At 39.3% G+C, this 15,342-nt stretch overlaps 1 protein-coding gene across 1 annotated transcript in view; it reads right to left on the bottom strand.

Moving 5' to 3' along the window:
• Positions 1 to 15,342, bottom strand: part of GRID2 (glutamate ionotropic receptor delta type subunit 2) — a 1,015,350-nt gene that overhangs the window by 429,197 nt on the left and 570,811 nt on the right. The window contains exons 4-5 of the mRNA XM_058193169.1: positions 13,284 to 13,457; positions 5,657 to 5,818 (exon numbers count right to left, since the gene is read on the bottom strand). Coding sequence (XP_058049152.1) covers positions 5,657 to 5,818; positions 13,284 to 13,457 — 336 coding nt within the window. The remainder of the gene's footprint in view (positions 1 to 5,656; positions 5,819 to 13,283; positions 13,458 to 15,342) is intronic.

Genomic DNA, 15,342 nt, shown 5'->3' with positions numbered 1-15,342 from the left:
CTTGTCTCAGATACCCAGTCTTATGCCACAATTAATATTAAAGAATGGGAAAGTTGACCAATGTCAACTTTGAAGTTCTCTGGATCCATGTTTTTGGAAGGCACGTAAGTTGAGAAACAGGAATGGAAACAAAAAAAAAAACAACCTTGAATCTCAGCCTGATTACAAAATCTCTTAGCGAATAATCAGTTCAGAACTTCAGCCAAAATGCTCTATTTCTTTTCCTGCAGGGCATCAAAGAGGAAATCCAGATAGAACGGCAGAGGACAGTGAAAGAGAGGGAAAAAAGAAGAAAGCAAAGGAGCCTCAAAAGGAGGGATGAGTCTGAGAGAAAGAAAGAGAAAAGACAACAGCAAAAAGAATGCTGAATTGTTTGCCATCCTAATTGGGGGCTTGATCCTATCCATTGGTCTTTTCAGAGTTGGACACTCTCTGCATGCAAGATCAGACATATCATTCCCTAGAAAATGAAACCATTGGCACATTAAGAGGCTTTGCTGCAAAGCAAGATTCCTGGAGACTGTGAAAACAATGCAGTTATACTGGACAGGTAAATAGCAAGGCCAAACCATGCATTTTGCTAGACAAAGTGTGCAGGTATCTCACATTCACACCTGCTTCTCTTCACATTAAAAAGTCATCACTCTGCAGCTGGTTTTTAGATGCTTTCCTTAAAACAGAGTTGCATAACAATTACAGGTAGTTCTTGACTTACAAATGGTTGCTTAGATTTCTCCCCAAAATACTTATGGCCCAGTTTCTAATTCTGACATCTACCCCCTGGTTATGTGACCACATTTGGAGTGCTCAGCAACTGGCCCACATCTGTAGCCATTTCCAGTTCTTCATTTGTCCATATGACTGTAGTTTATGACAGCTTTGCCATAAACCAACATTTACTTCTACTTTCCAGCCAAAACCACTCCATTGAGAACAATGGGTTCATTTAACGATTGCAGCATTTGCTTTATGACTGTGGCATTCACTTAATGACCACTGCAAAAATATATATCATAAAATCATGTTTGGTCATGCGGTGACCTGCCTTACAATCATGGCTCAATTATGGTCATAACTCGAGAACTAAATTCTAATCCAATGCCAATTAGTTCAACTTTTTTTTTTTATTTGAATTTATATCCCGCCCTTCTCCGAAGACTCAGGGCGGCTTACATTGTGTAAGGCAATAGTCTCATCCTATTTGTATATTTATATACAAAGTCAACTTATTGCCCCCCCCAACAATCTGGGTCCTCATTTTACCTACCTTATAAAGGATGGAAGGCTGAGTCAACCTTGGGCCTGGTGGGACTCGAGCCTGCAGTAATTGTAATTGCAGGCTGCTGTGTGTTAATAACAGGCTGCATTAGCCTGGTGAGCCACTTCCCAGCCCTTTCTTCTTTCTCAGATGCTCTTTTTCTTTGCACAAAAGTATGTTTTTGTATTTTGTTCTCCAAATCCTTGAGATTTTTTTTTGCCTTCCTATTATTGCTTATAATGTTTATATTGTTGTTGTAAATGGCAAAAGGTAATAAGGCCAACTGTTCTTCTCAATCTATATAAAGACTAGTAGAAGGAATTTCGTCAAATATTTTCCTCTGAAAATGAATTGAAATCTGCAGAGAGGATAAAGATCAACCATACAGGGATGTCAAACTCAAGGCTGGATCCGGCCCACAGGGTGCTTGGATCTGGCCTGTTGGGCTGCTCTCGAAACAGTGAAGGACCAGCCTGCGGTGCCTCTGCCAGTGAAAATGGACTTGGGGGGGGCACACCTCCCCCCCCCAGCCTCTGTTTTCAGCTGCGACGGCCTCCTGCAGCCCTCTGCCAGCAAAAATGGACTTCAGGGGAATTGCTCCCATTTTCATTGGCTGAACGCTGCAGGAGGCTGTCCCAGCCAAAAAACAAAGCGGGGGCGGGGGTGTAGGTGCCACAGACATGAGTGACATTGGTGCCATAGGTGCCACAGACATGAGTGACATTGAGATGGCCATGCACATTCTGATCACCCTCACCTGGACATGACCCACCCCCGCAAGGTCAAACACAACCCTGATGCGGCCCACAATGAAATCGAGTTTGACACCCCTGTTATAGAGGCTGGTACAATGAAAGGACATTCACTCCTTTATAGACTTTGGGCAACTTATAACTAGATACAAGAAGGAGCACCAAATTCCCCTTATGAAGATTTCACTGCAATTGTATATTTTGAAATAAATGCATATAGGAAATGTTCTTTCCTGAATGAAAACTGGAAAGATAAAAGTGATTTGTTCTCTATGTGACACTAATGGAGTACCTCAGCATTTATTACAGAGATTTTTCCTGTTCTTTCCCCCTTTAAGTTGTATGTGGCTGGTCATTGTGTCTGCACTGTGGGGAGAAATTAATCATTACTCTGAATAGCAATCCTGAGTTAAAAAGATACTTTTGTTTTCTTACTTTTCAAAGGCTGATAATATCAGAAAACAGGGTGAAAAAGTTTGTGAATACAAGGATTCAGAGGGTGTATTATATACATATCATACTATATTCCCTTTCAGATTTTTGCAAGGAACAAATGTAGCAAGCAGAAGAAATTCAAACAAGGAGATAAGAAAAAAGAAAAATAAATCTAATTAAATGTAGTTAATTTCATTCAGCATCCATTCATTCTTGAACCTGTCTCTATATATTACAATACACAATTGTCAAACAAACCCTTATCTTTGCATTAAACTTAGTTTAGGTTTGTTCTCATATATTCAACTATTATTTTTTATCTAAGAAACTGGGCAGAAGTATACACTTTATAATATTTTGACAAATGCTTATTCCTAATAACATACCACAAACGGACTGTCTACCAGCATTTGGTTGTCAATTTTTTGCATCTACTTCCTTATATTTAGTAAACATTTTACCAAGAGTCACAAAGATACCTACTTCTCCTAATTTGTTACCGTGTATGTATAACTTGTAAATATTCATTCTACTTTTCATATGAAATACAATTACCTTATCTATTACATTAATTTGCAGATTCATCTCTTTGTTGCATCATACAATCCAACTAGTATTCACTGCAAATTGTTTAGGATGACAGCCAATTAAATAGCAACAGTTACAAAAGAAATATACAACTTTCACATCCCCAACCACAAACGTCTAGGGCAGGTTTTTTTTATTTGAATTTATATCCCGCCCTTCTCCGAAGACTCAGGGCGGCTTACAATGTATTAGGCAATAGTCTTCATCCATTTGTATATTATATACAAAATCAACTTAATTGCCCCCAACAATCTGGGTCCTCATTTTACCTATCTTATAAAGGATGGAAGGCTGAGTCAACCTTGGGCCTGGTGAGACTTGAACTTGCAGTAATTGCAAGCAGCTGTGTTAATAACAGACAGACTTAGTCCGTTGAGCCACCAGAGGGTGGGTTTCAAATTTTTTTATTACTGGTTCTGTGGGTGTGGCTTGGTGGGGTTGGCAGGGGAACGATACTGCAAAATCCCCATTTCCTCCCAATCAGCTGGGACTCGGGAGGCAGAGAATAGATGGTGGCGGGGCCAGTCAGAAGTGGTATTTACCAGTTCTCCAAACTACTCAAAATTTCTGCTACCGGTTCTCCAGAACTGGTCAGAACCTGCTTAAATCCACCTCTGCTCTAGGGTCAGATCAATTTATCCATAAAATATAAAAAAAGACACAATATTTCTAATATTCATAAATAAAGTTAGCATTAATATTTATGATTTTGTAGATATACATCAATGTAATGATTCAGTGACATTGCGATTGCCAGGATTCAGCGACTTAATAATTATTTTAATAATACAAATCATGAAGTTCTGAAACTCACCTTTCTCAGAAAGCTGGACTAGCCTAGCTACCACATTAAACTAACAAAATCAGCAAGTTCCAAAAGATTTTGTAGAATCATTGTTCAGGAATACCCCAATGTTTCTCTATGCACTGAGGCTTTTAACACTACCCACCCCACCAGCAACAACAACAAAACCCAGGCCAATTTTTAAGCAACTCACATCTAAGATTGGGATCTGATGTCAACAACATGAAAGAATAATAAATGCTCTTTGTGGATCTTAGTGCCCCAGAAACTCAGTTGGCTTCCTGTTTATTTGTGAGTTACCAGTGACTGAGGAATGTGGCAATGGAGATTTTGCTGTTGTCATTCTATACTGATTGTTTTAATTCTTACCTTTTTTGTAAAACTTCCATGTTTAACTGGGTTGTGAAAAATGATAGATAACCATTTGGATGACATATCCTTAAAAGGTTGGATACATACGCATATATATACTCAAAACATATACTCTAAATATTAGATTTCCTACTGAATGCTAAACTGAATATCTATAGGTAGTTCTCATCTTATGATCACAACTGAGCCCACCATTTCCATTGTTAAGTGAGACTTGCATGAATTTTTACAACCTTTCTTGCTACAGTTGTTAAGGGAATGACTGCAGTTCTTAAGTTAGCAGCATGGTTTTATAAGTGAATCTGCCTTCCTTATTGACTTTGCTTGCCAGAACGTTGCAAAAGGTAATCATATGATCGCATGACATTGTAATTTTCATAAATGTGAGCTAGTTGCCAAGTGTCCCAATTTTGATCACGTGACGCGTCACTAAATAAAAGGCTGTATGTCAAGGATTACCTGTACTTACCTTCTTTTAAGCCCTGGAGCATGGCCAGTAGACATTTCTATAGGATAGTCAGTATAGCAATGTGCCTTATGAATGATCCGCACAGGTCTTATCTATCTATCTATCTATCTATCCATCCATCCATCCATCCATCCATCCATCCATCCATCCATCCATCCATCTATCTATCTATCTATCTATCTATCTATCTATCTATCTATCTATCTATCTATCTATCTATCCTCTCTCTCCCTCCCTCATATGTGTGGGTTTATCTCTCTTTCTGTGTATATATATTGTCTTTAGACACTTCTATAAAGGTAAAGGATCCCCTTGCACATTTACTACTCATTCCCGACTCTAGGGGGTGATGGTCATTTCTGTTTCAAAGCCAAAGAGCCGAAGAGCCAGCACTGTCTGACGATGTCTCCGTGGTCATGTGGCCAGCATGACTAAACATCAAAGGCACATGGAACACTGTTACCTTCCCACCAAAGATGGTCCCTATTTTTCTACTTGCATTTTTTACTTGCTTTCGAACTGCTAGGTTGGCAGAAGCTGGGACAAATAACAAGCGCTCATCCCGTTATGTGGCACTAGGGATTCGAACCTCTGAACTGCCGAGCTTTCGATCGACAAGTTCAGCATCTTAGCCACTGTGTCACCGTGTCCCTTAGACACTTCTATAGGACAGTAATATAGCAATGTGCCTCGTGAATGATCTGCACAGGTCTAATTTATATATATTAGACTTGTGCAGTTCATTCAGGAGGCATATTGCTATACTGACTATCCTATAGGAGTGCCTACTGGCCACACACACACACACACACATTCAAAATTATAAAAGAAAACTGAACCACTTCTGAATTCACCAACTGTGATAGAAAAAGGTATATGTCTTAACAAAACTCATGTATTTCATCAACGAATGCAATCCATTAACTTTATAAAAATCTGACCTCCTGCTGAAACCCATGCATCATGATTTAAAGTACCTTCTTGATTGTATCCAGCATAGATCTCCCTCCTTGCCAGGGTTTTGAATTCTTCCTAATGCATGTCAAGCTAGCCATACTGTGCCATTTTCGGTCTTCCAGCTTCTTATGAAAAGCATTTGCCAGCAACAACACGGTATCGTATATGTAAAGGTTGGTAATCTGTCAAAGAGATTAAGAATTGATTATAAGTAACTAGCACCCACATGCTGGCAGAATTCAGAGGTAGTTTGTCTCAGCTGTCACCATTCAAGCTTTCAGGAACTTAAATGTAATACCACCACAATAGATTGCCTCACATTTTACAAACCACTCAGGCCCAGAGGCTATTACGTGATTGCTAGTTAATTCAGTTTGCATTTCATAAGTCGAGGCATGTTCCTGCTGCAACTTGAAATGTTACATTTTTCTAATCCAAGGGTTATTTCAATGCATATCAAGGCTTTTAAGGTTGTTGTGGCATGCTCAAAGAAAGCTTTGAAATGCATGTTTTGTTAATAGTGGTGATGGCCAACATGGTTATATATGATTTCAATGTCCTACATAGGTCTTTTATAATATATGCAATCCCTGAGACAAAAGGTAATTTTATAGAATCGGTGTTAATAGATGTTATTTATATAAACACAATATAGATTGTCATTGTTTAACCATCCCAAACAAAGTAGTGTTGAGGCCTCCTGGTGGCCAATGGAGCTGGCAGCAGAGTCGGACAATGAGGAGGTTGGGAGAAACATGGGCCAATCCTGGGGCCTGAGAAAAGCTAGGACAAGGGCTCTGCATCGGAGGCAGAGAGGGAGCTAGGCAGCAGTGAGGCAGAGGAACAGCTGGAGCCCGTTTCCAGTGTGCGCATGAGCAGAGCTGCCAGAAGACAAGAACAACTCAGAAAGCAGGGTCGACTTGGGAGTAAAGCCACACCTTGGAGGTAATTGGCCTCTCCCATAGGAAACAAAAGAGGAGCAAATGGGGAGGGGGCTCTTGCAGAAAACAATTCATTCATTCGGTCGTTTAAAGAGTGGAAAGTTCTGTTTGTGACTCTAAGAGACTCTGTACCATGTTTTGCCTTACTCTGCATTTGGAAACAAGTTACATGGCAGCTTGCCAAGAGAGATAAGGTGTGTTGATAAATATTCCTTTGAAAAACTGTTTGGACAAGCCTTGCTGACTGTGAATGAGAGTAATTCACAGTCGTGTAAATAAAAGAGGTTTTGCCGGGACCAAGACTCTGCCTCCTGCTTTTTAAGGGAGCCTTGGTCAGAACAATGGTGTCTTGATAAGGTCTGGTGTCTGTATACTCATGAACGAAGAACTGGCGACAGCTTGTTCTCTAGGTATAAGTCCTAACTGCACCAGAACATCCTTCTGATTTCCAAATACAGTTAAGAAGGATGTATGACAAACTTCTACACCTCATCCTCTGTGAGTTTCATGTTTCAGATTAATATTCCTAACAGGTACAGTATTTCAAAGAAGTCTTCTCCAAAGGAATCCTTCAATATGTCATGTCCAAGGTCTAATGTTCTGACATGCATATTTACAGAGACAAACAGAGAACGTGGCAATTCCAACCATACATTTGGACCAGGTAGACAGAACTCATTTCAGACTAGTAAATACGTATCAGATTAGTTTTTTGTTTGTTTGTTTGTTTGTTTTTCTAAAAAAGCATCATTGTACATTGGTGTAAAATTCATGTTCATCTTTTTTGGTATGCTTGAAGGCAAACATTCAGAATGAGAGATATGGAAGTAGTCTAAATCTGTAAAGATCTCTGTAAATGAATGAACTTCTCAGCCATTTTAATATTTGATCCATTTTAATACTTCAGCATAGTTTTCTTTTCTAAAAAAAAGCAATGCCTTTATATAAGTAATGGTAAAGGATATTTATTGTAGGCATTTAGGATTTATGATTCAATCCATAAAAGGAACTTCTAGGTTGTGATGGACAAACCACAATCAATATTTAAATGCATGTAGTCCTTAAGTCAACTTTCTTTATATAAATAATCATTTTGTTCTAGAGCAGGAAAGAAAAGAACATGATTATGAGAAAGGAAGAGAAAAAGGAATGAAAGAGAAAGATCTACTTGGAGCAGCATATAGTTTCTTTTAGCAACTTCTACCTAAAAGGATAGAATAGGAACAAAAGCTTTTGATAGGAACAAACCAAAAAAAGAAAAGAAAAATCTTCTTTCTAGCTTTTACAGAGTAAGCAATCAAAACTCTCTGGGCTACTCAGTGCTTATCATCATCATCCTAATTTATACATAGACTTTGTAGAACTAATCTTTTTTTTTGAAAAAATGAAGCATTTTGTCTTTTGCATTAAGCAAGCAAAGTCATTAAGATCATTGGCAACTACTCCCAATAAAATGATTAAAAAAAGCAATTCCTTAGTTTTGAGGAATACTGGGACATTCTCACAGTTGATGTTGATTCATATGTTGGGGCTAATGAATGAAGGGCAGGAACGAAATCTCTCACAGTATTTTACTATGAACAAAATATTTATCCTCAACTTCTTAAAGGTGCCACATATTTTGCAACCCCTGCACGAATGTCCCATCTTTGACGGTCAAAAAGTAGTTTTTAAAGCAGCCAAATAAGCCTTGCAAAAGATATGGCTGCTTTTATGATTCTTATAGAAGTGTTTGCTCATGCTAATAGTCATTGTGAAAAACTTTTTTTTAGTACCCTGCACAACTTTATCATATAGCTGTGCATTTAAAATAATTCTTATGCAAGTAATCCTCAATTTATGACCATTTGAGACAATGAAGATGCTTATAGGGAAAAGGTCAAGGCCCTGGTGGACTGGTGCAATAAAAGTAACCTGGTTATAAATGTTGGTAAAACAAAGGAGATCACTATATATTTTAGAAAGAGCCAGCATAGTTATGCTTTACTCAGTATCAAGGATGCAGCTATAGAGATGGCCAGCAATATTAAGTATCTGGGGGTGCATATAATCTGAATTGGTCTTTCCACACGTCATCCTTAGTGAAATGTGCAAACCAGCTTCTGCATTTCCTACGTTGGATGAGGAGAACACATCCTTCTGTCCTAGCCACTTTCTACAGAGGCACAATTTAGAGCGTTTAAACAAACTGAATCACTGTTTGGTTTGGTAGTAGCAGTGCCTCAGATAGAAAGTCCATACAGAGAGTGGTAAAGACAACCAAGACAACCTAGATTATAGGAAGGTCACTTTCTGTTATTCAGGCTGCTGCTTATAAGCACTATGTGCTTAGAGCACAAAGCATCGTGTTGTGGTCTGCCAGCAGCCTGCAGAGCTGGCAGCAGAGTCGGACAGTGAGGAGGCTGGGGAGGAACAAGGGTCAGTCCTGGAGTCTGGGGAAGGCTCTGAACAGAGCTCTGCATTGGAGGCAGAGATGGGGCCAATGCCATCTGGGAGTAATGCACGGACTCCAGAGCCTCCAGAGCCAGACATCAGAGAGGCAGAAGAACAGAAGGAGCCTGTTTCTAGTGCACACATGCACAGAGCTGCCAGAAGGCATGAACAGTTAAAACAAAAGGGATGACTCGGGAGTAAGGCCTGGAGATGATTGGCCCCTCCCATAAGACTTAAAAGAGGAACAAAGGGATGTGGGCACTTTGCAGGAAAGCAACTTTGTTAATTCTGTTCCCAGTCAACATCTCTGTTTGATTTTGGAATCTGTGTGACTTTGCCAAGTAAGTCTTTGGCAGAGTGTCAAGGGAGATAAAGGTTGGTGATCATCCCGAAGGACTTCTCCCGAAGAACTTTTTGCAACTAATTGGGACTCAGTTGTGAATGAACGTAATTCACAGCTGTTGCAATCAAAGAGGTTTCTGGGACTACTCGTGTGTTTTAATGACTCAGGAAGCCTAGGTCACAACACATTGTTAGAGACCCCATACACCTACTTCATAGTCCATTTCTGTTGCTCCCCTCTGGGAGGAGGCTTTGGAGTATTTCTAGCAGGACTACCAGATTCTGTAACAGCTTTGTTCCCTATGCCATCCGTCTCGTAAACTCGCAAGATTCGTTTCTCTCGCCAAATACATGTATACATCCGAACTAGACTGTGCTGTTTCTCTGTGTCATATAATATATGTGGATATATGCATAATTTTGTATCTATGTATTTATTTACTCTGTCACAGTTATGTAGTGTATATTGGAGGTTCGTGACCCTTTGAGAGCTGTATGCAACGACATTTCATTTTAATATATTGTATGCCGATTAGTGTGCATTCAGAGTGACAATAAAGTTATTCCAAGTAAAAGTCTAAATCATTTAATAAGAATGTGATGTTATGATGTACCCCACAAAAGCTACTTACGACCTGCTTTCAAAGTTACGACAGCTGCCGCACACATGCCCACACACACACACACACACACACACACACACACACACCCCTGCTTGTCATCATGTGATCATATATTGGGCACCTGGCAACTTGCTCTTCCCACAGTCACATGATTGCAATTTATGACCTTTTTTTTGCTGATTTCTGGCATTTATTTCCAGTTTCCAGCAAAAAAACAAAACCACCACCCATTTGATAACATTGACTTGCTTAATGACAGCAGTGTTTACTTAATGACCACTGCTTTTGCTTAATGACTGCTGCAAAAAATGTGGAAACATTGGGTCTGGTTATGTGATGCCTCAACTTAGGAACACAGTTACAATTGTCAGTTGAGCACTACCTATATTTCTTCATTCAACATAAAAAAAAATTAGAGCCAAGAAATAGATATTTTAAGTCTTTATGTATATTGTAGATAAGCACTTGTGTCATTGTTAATCACCAGGAATTCATGTATGCTAATTTATTTTAGATTAATTTTTATATCTCATTTCCCCCCCCCCCTCCGTGTCTTTAGAATACTGTATTAATCGCAATAACCTCAAAGCATATTATATTTTGGGAACTGGAATTCTGCTTCATATATTTATTGTGGTCATATGTAATCAAAAATGGTTGCTTAATGTCTGTATAATTCAGCAAAAGGCAATTGATTTAATGTGCATTTTTTTCAGAGGTTTCAAAGTGGAAGAAAGAGGATAATGGAAAGAAATGGAATGGAATAGAACAGAATGGAGCAGAATGGAATAAAATAGCCAATGAACTGACCAATTTTTATGTTTGCTTTTTCAAAAACTTCAAGAGACAGAGAGAGATAAAAAAATCTATAGAATGATTCTTTTTTTTTAGTGTGGGAATTAGCCATGATTAAAGATAGGATTGGTAACAATCTCCTTTGGCTATGTTTGATTACATAATGAAGATTGAATAGTTTGGGCAAAAGAGATATGAAAGGGTGTTGGTGGAATCCCCCCAAATCTAAGATTATGTCTCAAACCTAGTCTAAACCTAAACCTAAACTGGGCCTCTGATGGCTCAGACTGCTAAGACAGTCTGTTATTAACACAGCTGCTTGCAATTACTGCAGGTTCAAGTCCCACCAGGCCCAAGGTTGACTCAGCCTTCCATCCTTTATAAGGTAGGTAAAATGAGGACCAAGATTGTTGGGGGCAATAAGTTGACTTTGTATATAATATACAAATGGATGAAGACTATTGCTTAACATAGTGTAAGCCGCCTTGAGTCTTCAGAGAAGGGCGGGATATAAATGCAAATAAAAAAAAACAAACCCCTAGGTTTACAGATTTGGCAAAAAAGGATAATTAAATTCAGGATTTAGAATGAACAGAACAACCAAATAAAAAGTTGGAAAGGACTTCGGAGATCTTCTAATCCAATTCATTCCCAAATTCCACTTCCTGGTTCCCTTCATGTAGATGTAGTTCCATTAAGTACTACATGCTGAGTGTGTTTGTCATCCAGTTATGAATCCATCTGGTGATTATGCTGTCTACTCCACATTTTTCTATCTTATCAAGAAGCAGGTTGTGGAGACAAGTATCAATCTATTTCCTTCCTTCCTTCCTTCCTCCCTTCCTCCCTCCCTCCCTCCCTTCCTTCCTTCCTTCCTTCCTTCCTTCCTTCCTTCCTTCCTTCCTTCCTTCCTTCTTTCCGATATACAGAGTTGGAAGGGACCTTATAGGTTGTCCAGTCCAATCCCCTGCTCAAGTAGGAGACCCTACACCATTTCTGACAAATGGCAGTCCAAACTTGAAAGTCTCAAGTGATGAAGCTCCCACAACTTCCGAAGGCAACTTCTGTTCTATTAGTTGATTGTTCTCACAGTCAGAAAGTTCTTCCACATTTCTAGGTTGAATCTCTCCTTTCCATCCATTATTCCTTGTCTGGCCTTCAGGTGCTTTGGAAAACAGCTTGACCCCCTCCTCTCTGTGGCAACCCCTCAAGTATTAGAAGATGGCTTTCATGTCTCCCCTGGTCCTTCTCTTCACTAGACTAGCCATGTCCAGTTCCTGTAACCGTTCTTCATATGTTTTAGTCTCCAGTCCCCTAATCATCCTGCTTGCTCTCCTTCCTTCCTTCCTTCCTTCCTTCCTTCCTTCCTTCCTTCCTTCCTTCCTTCCTTCCTCCCTCCCTCCCTCCCTCCCTCCCTCCCTCCCTCCCTCCCTCCCTCCTTCCTTCCTTCCTTCCTTCCTTCCTTCCTTCCTTCCTTCCTTCCATGATGTTGGTCATAAAACATCAAAGTATTTTTGAAACCTGGTTAGGATTTTGGTACTCCTATCTCTGCAAGAAGCTTTTATTATTCTTTGATTTGTGGCAGTGCAGGGGATAAGATTGGAATAATGGCACGTGCTGTATTCCAAGACTTTTTGTCCATATGTCATGTTAAGTATCACATACAGCACCATCTATTACATTTTGCAATCAACAAATTTCCATTTGGGAATTCCTGGCAGGACTGCCCATCTATAATAAGCTGATCATATCTGTTGATTACTTTATAAAGCAAAGTATTTAAGTTATACAATAACTATGGATGTTGCATTTCATAGATCTACTAAATTAGGCTTATAAAATAATGAGTAAAAATTAAAATATTTAAAATAGTGTAGTAAAAACATATCTAACACCTTAAAATATCGTTATGATTCTTAAAATCTATAAATTCAGAGTTAACTGTCAACCATTGATTGATATTGTTAACCCCTTTTGCAGGAAAAAAGTTTGAGACAACTGATATAAGTGGACATGGTGTGCAAAACTGTTTTTGCTGTGCAAAAAAAGAAGAAAAACATTTTTAAAAAATACATGACTTCAGAGTTTCTTTTGTTTTATTTTGGAATTTTCACCTTGAGATGACTTATGGTTTTGAATAAGACTCTATTCATTCATTCCCCTTATAGTCTGGCATCATTCATATAATAATATAAGGGTAGAGATTTCAGCTGAATGGCACTCAGGATGAGAAATCACATTTTAATTGAAAAGTCTGTCCCTTTTCAGCAGATTTTCTGAGAAAGGATATTTGCAAAGCAAAGGAATAGAGATTTTGATCTCCAGAAAGCTGTGAATATATGTGATTTCATTATGGACTATGTAGGGGAATGTATGTGTGTATTTATGTATGCATTTGTATGTTTGAGTTTATGAACAGCTACTTAAGTGCATAAGATGGGTAAAAATTTCATTATATAAAAAGCCTTCCTCATCCACCTAAGTAATGATTATAGAATAGGATCAGAAGATACCTCCATATTTTGAGAGAAGGGGTCTTTTGGGTCACAAAGTGATGAAGATATTCGGTGGTTCCCACGGAAACAGCGCTGACTGATGTTCTGTGGTACAGGAAAGCTCTGCCGAATAATTGTTAATCTTCCGATTGACTTTCTCACCAGATCCTGTACGTCTCCATCATTGATTTCCTGTAAGATAAACCACAGAATAGTTGGAAAACTAAAAATACCTGCTGTAAGGTATAAGGTGTGGGGTACACTTAGTATAATAAACTGAAATATCTATCAATATCCGAAAAGCTTATGCTTTACAATTTTACAACTTAAAGCAGGGGTGTCAAACGCGATTTCATTGAGGACCACATCAGGGTTATATTTGACCTGGTGTGTGTGTGTGTGTGTGTGTGTGTTGCCAGAGTGGGCATGACCAGCTTGATGTCACTCATCAATGATCTATTTTCAGCCACGATGGCCTCCTGCAGCCCTTTGTCAGTGAAGACGGAGCCTGGGCAGGTCATGCCCAGGCTCCCTGAGCTCCATTTTTGCTGGTAGAGGGTTGCAGGAAGCTGTCATGGCCAAAAATGGAGTCCAGGAAAGCTGCGTGCAGCCGTCCTGAGCTGTTTTCGCTGGCAGAGGTACCATGGGCCGCTCCTTCACTGTTTCCAGCGTGGGCCCGCAGGCCAGATCTAAGGTGCATTCTACTTACCTTTACTACTGGTTCGCATCATGTCCGCTCGCTCCGCTCATGTGTGTGCGCACTCTTCTGCGCATGTGCAGAAGCTTCTGAGCATGCGCAGATCACTTTTGATGACATTCGGGTCAGTGGGCGGAGCCTCCTGTCAGTTTTACTGCCGGTTTTATAGAACCGGTCTGAACCGGGGGGCAACCCACTACAGCTAAGCAGCCTGCGGGCTGGATCCAGCCTGAGGGAGTTGAGTTTGACATCCCTGACTTAAAGCTTAATGGAAACTATAGCCAAGAAGAACCCAAAATAAATTCATTCTATAATTTATTTAATTTTTTTTCATATGCAGATATGAAGGCAAAAAAGCAAAATAAGGAGGAGAGATATTGTGCAGACTGAAAGCAGAGAGAGAGAGAAGACAGAGAGAAAGGATAAGATGATGAACAAGACAAGTCTCTTCTGTGACAGAGCATACAGGACAAAGTAATGTCAGGGGGAGAGCCTTCTCTGTGGGGGCTCCTACCCTGTGGAACGAACTTCCCCCTGGACTTCGTCAACTATCCGACCTTCGGACCTTTCACCGCGAACTTAAAACCTATTTATTCCGTTTAGCTGGACTGGCTTGATTTTAAAATCTTTAATTTGCTTTTATGGGTTTTAAATTTTTGTAAATTTTTATAGGGTGTTACTGTATTTTAAAATTTTTGGCCAATCGAATAAGTTTTTTAAGGGGTTGTTCTTAATATTATATGTATTGTTTTCTTTATATTTTATTCTGGCTGTGCACCGCCCTGAGTCCTTCGGGAGAAGGGCGGTATACAAATTAAAATATTATTATAATATTATTATTATTAGAGCATTTCCATCTCCAAGGACAATATATGAGGGATCTCAAAGTGACTGTTTTGAAAAAAAACAACAGGAGTTTAAAGGCAGCATTGAAGAAGTAATCGCTGAATAGCAAAAAGCTTCAGGTACTCTTAGAAGGCTTCAACAACCACAATAATTTTAATACATTACTATTCTTAATCGATAAGATTGTTGTAATCTATTTTACATTGTATGTAATCTGCATTTCTATAAAAAAAAACACCCTATTGTCCTCTCTTTTTTCACCTCAACCCAATTTAAATCCTGCATCAGTCCAGATGGTGATGAGCCTCCTTCCTTAGATTATTGGCAGAAAGGTACTTAGGTTTACCACAAGAAGAAAACACAGGAAAAAGTAGAAAGCTTTGTGGTGAGAAAACAATCTTGGAGTTATCTTGTAACACAACGGAAGTGTACTAACCCAAATAGACAAAAAATGCTTGAGGTGATCCCACATGCTCGAGCTCATTTTGATGGTATGCATAGGATTAAAACAGGATGGTTAAAACTGGTAGCGCC

This window comes from Ahaetulla prasina, chromosome 8, assembly GCF_028640845.1.
Source record: "Ahaetulla prasina isolate Xishuangbanna chromosome 8, ASM2864084v1, whole genome shotgun sequence".
NCBI lineage: Eukaryota > Metazoa > Chordata > Lepidosauria > Squamata > Colubridae > Ahaetulla > Ahaetulla prasina.
Note: the sequence above shows the minus strand (reverse complement) of the source record. Positions and strands in the feature narration are given on the sequence as shown.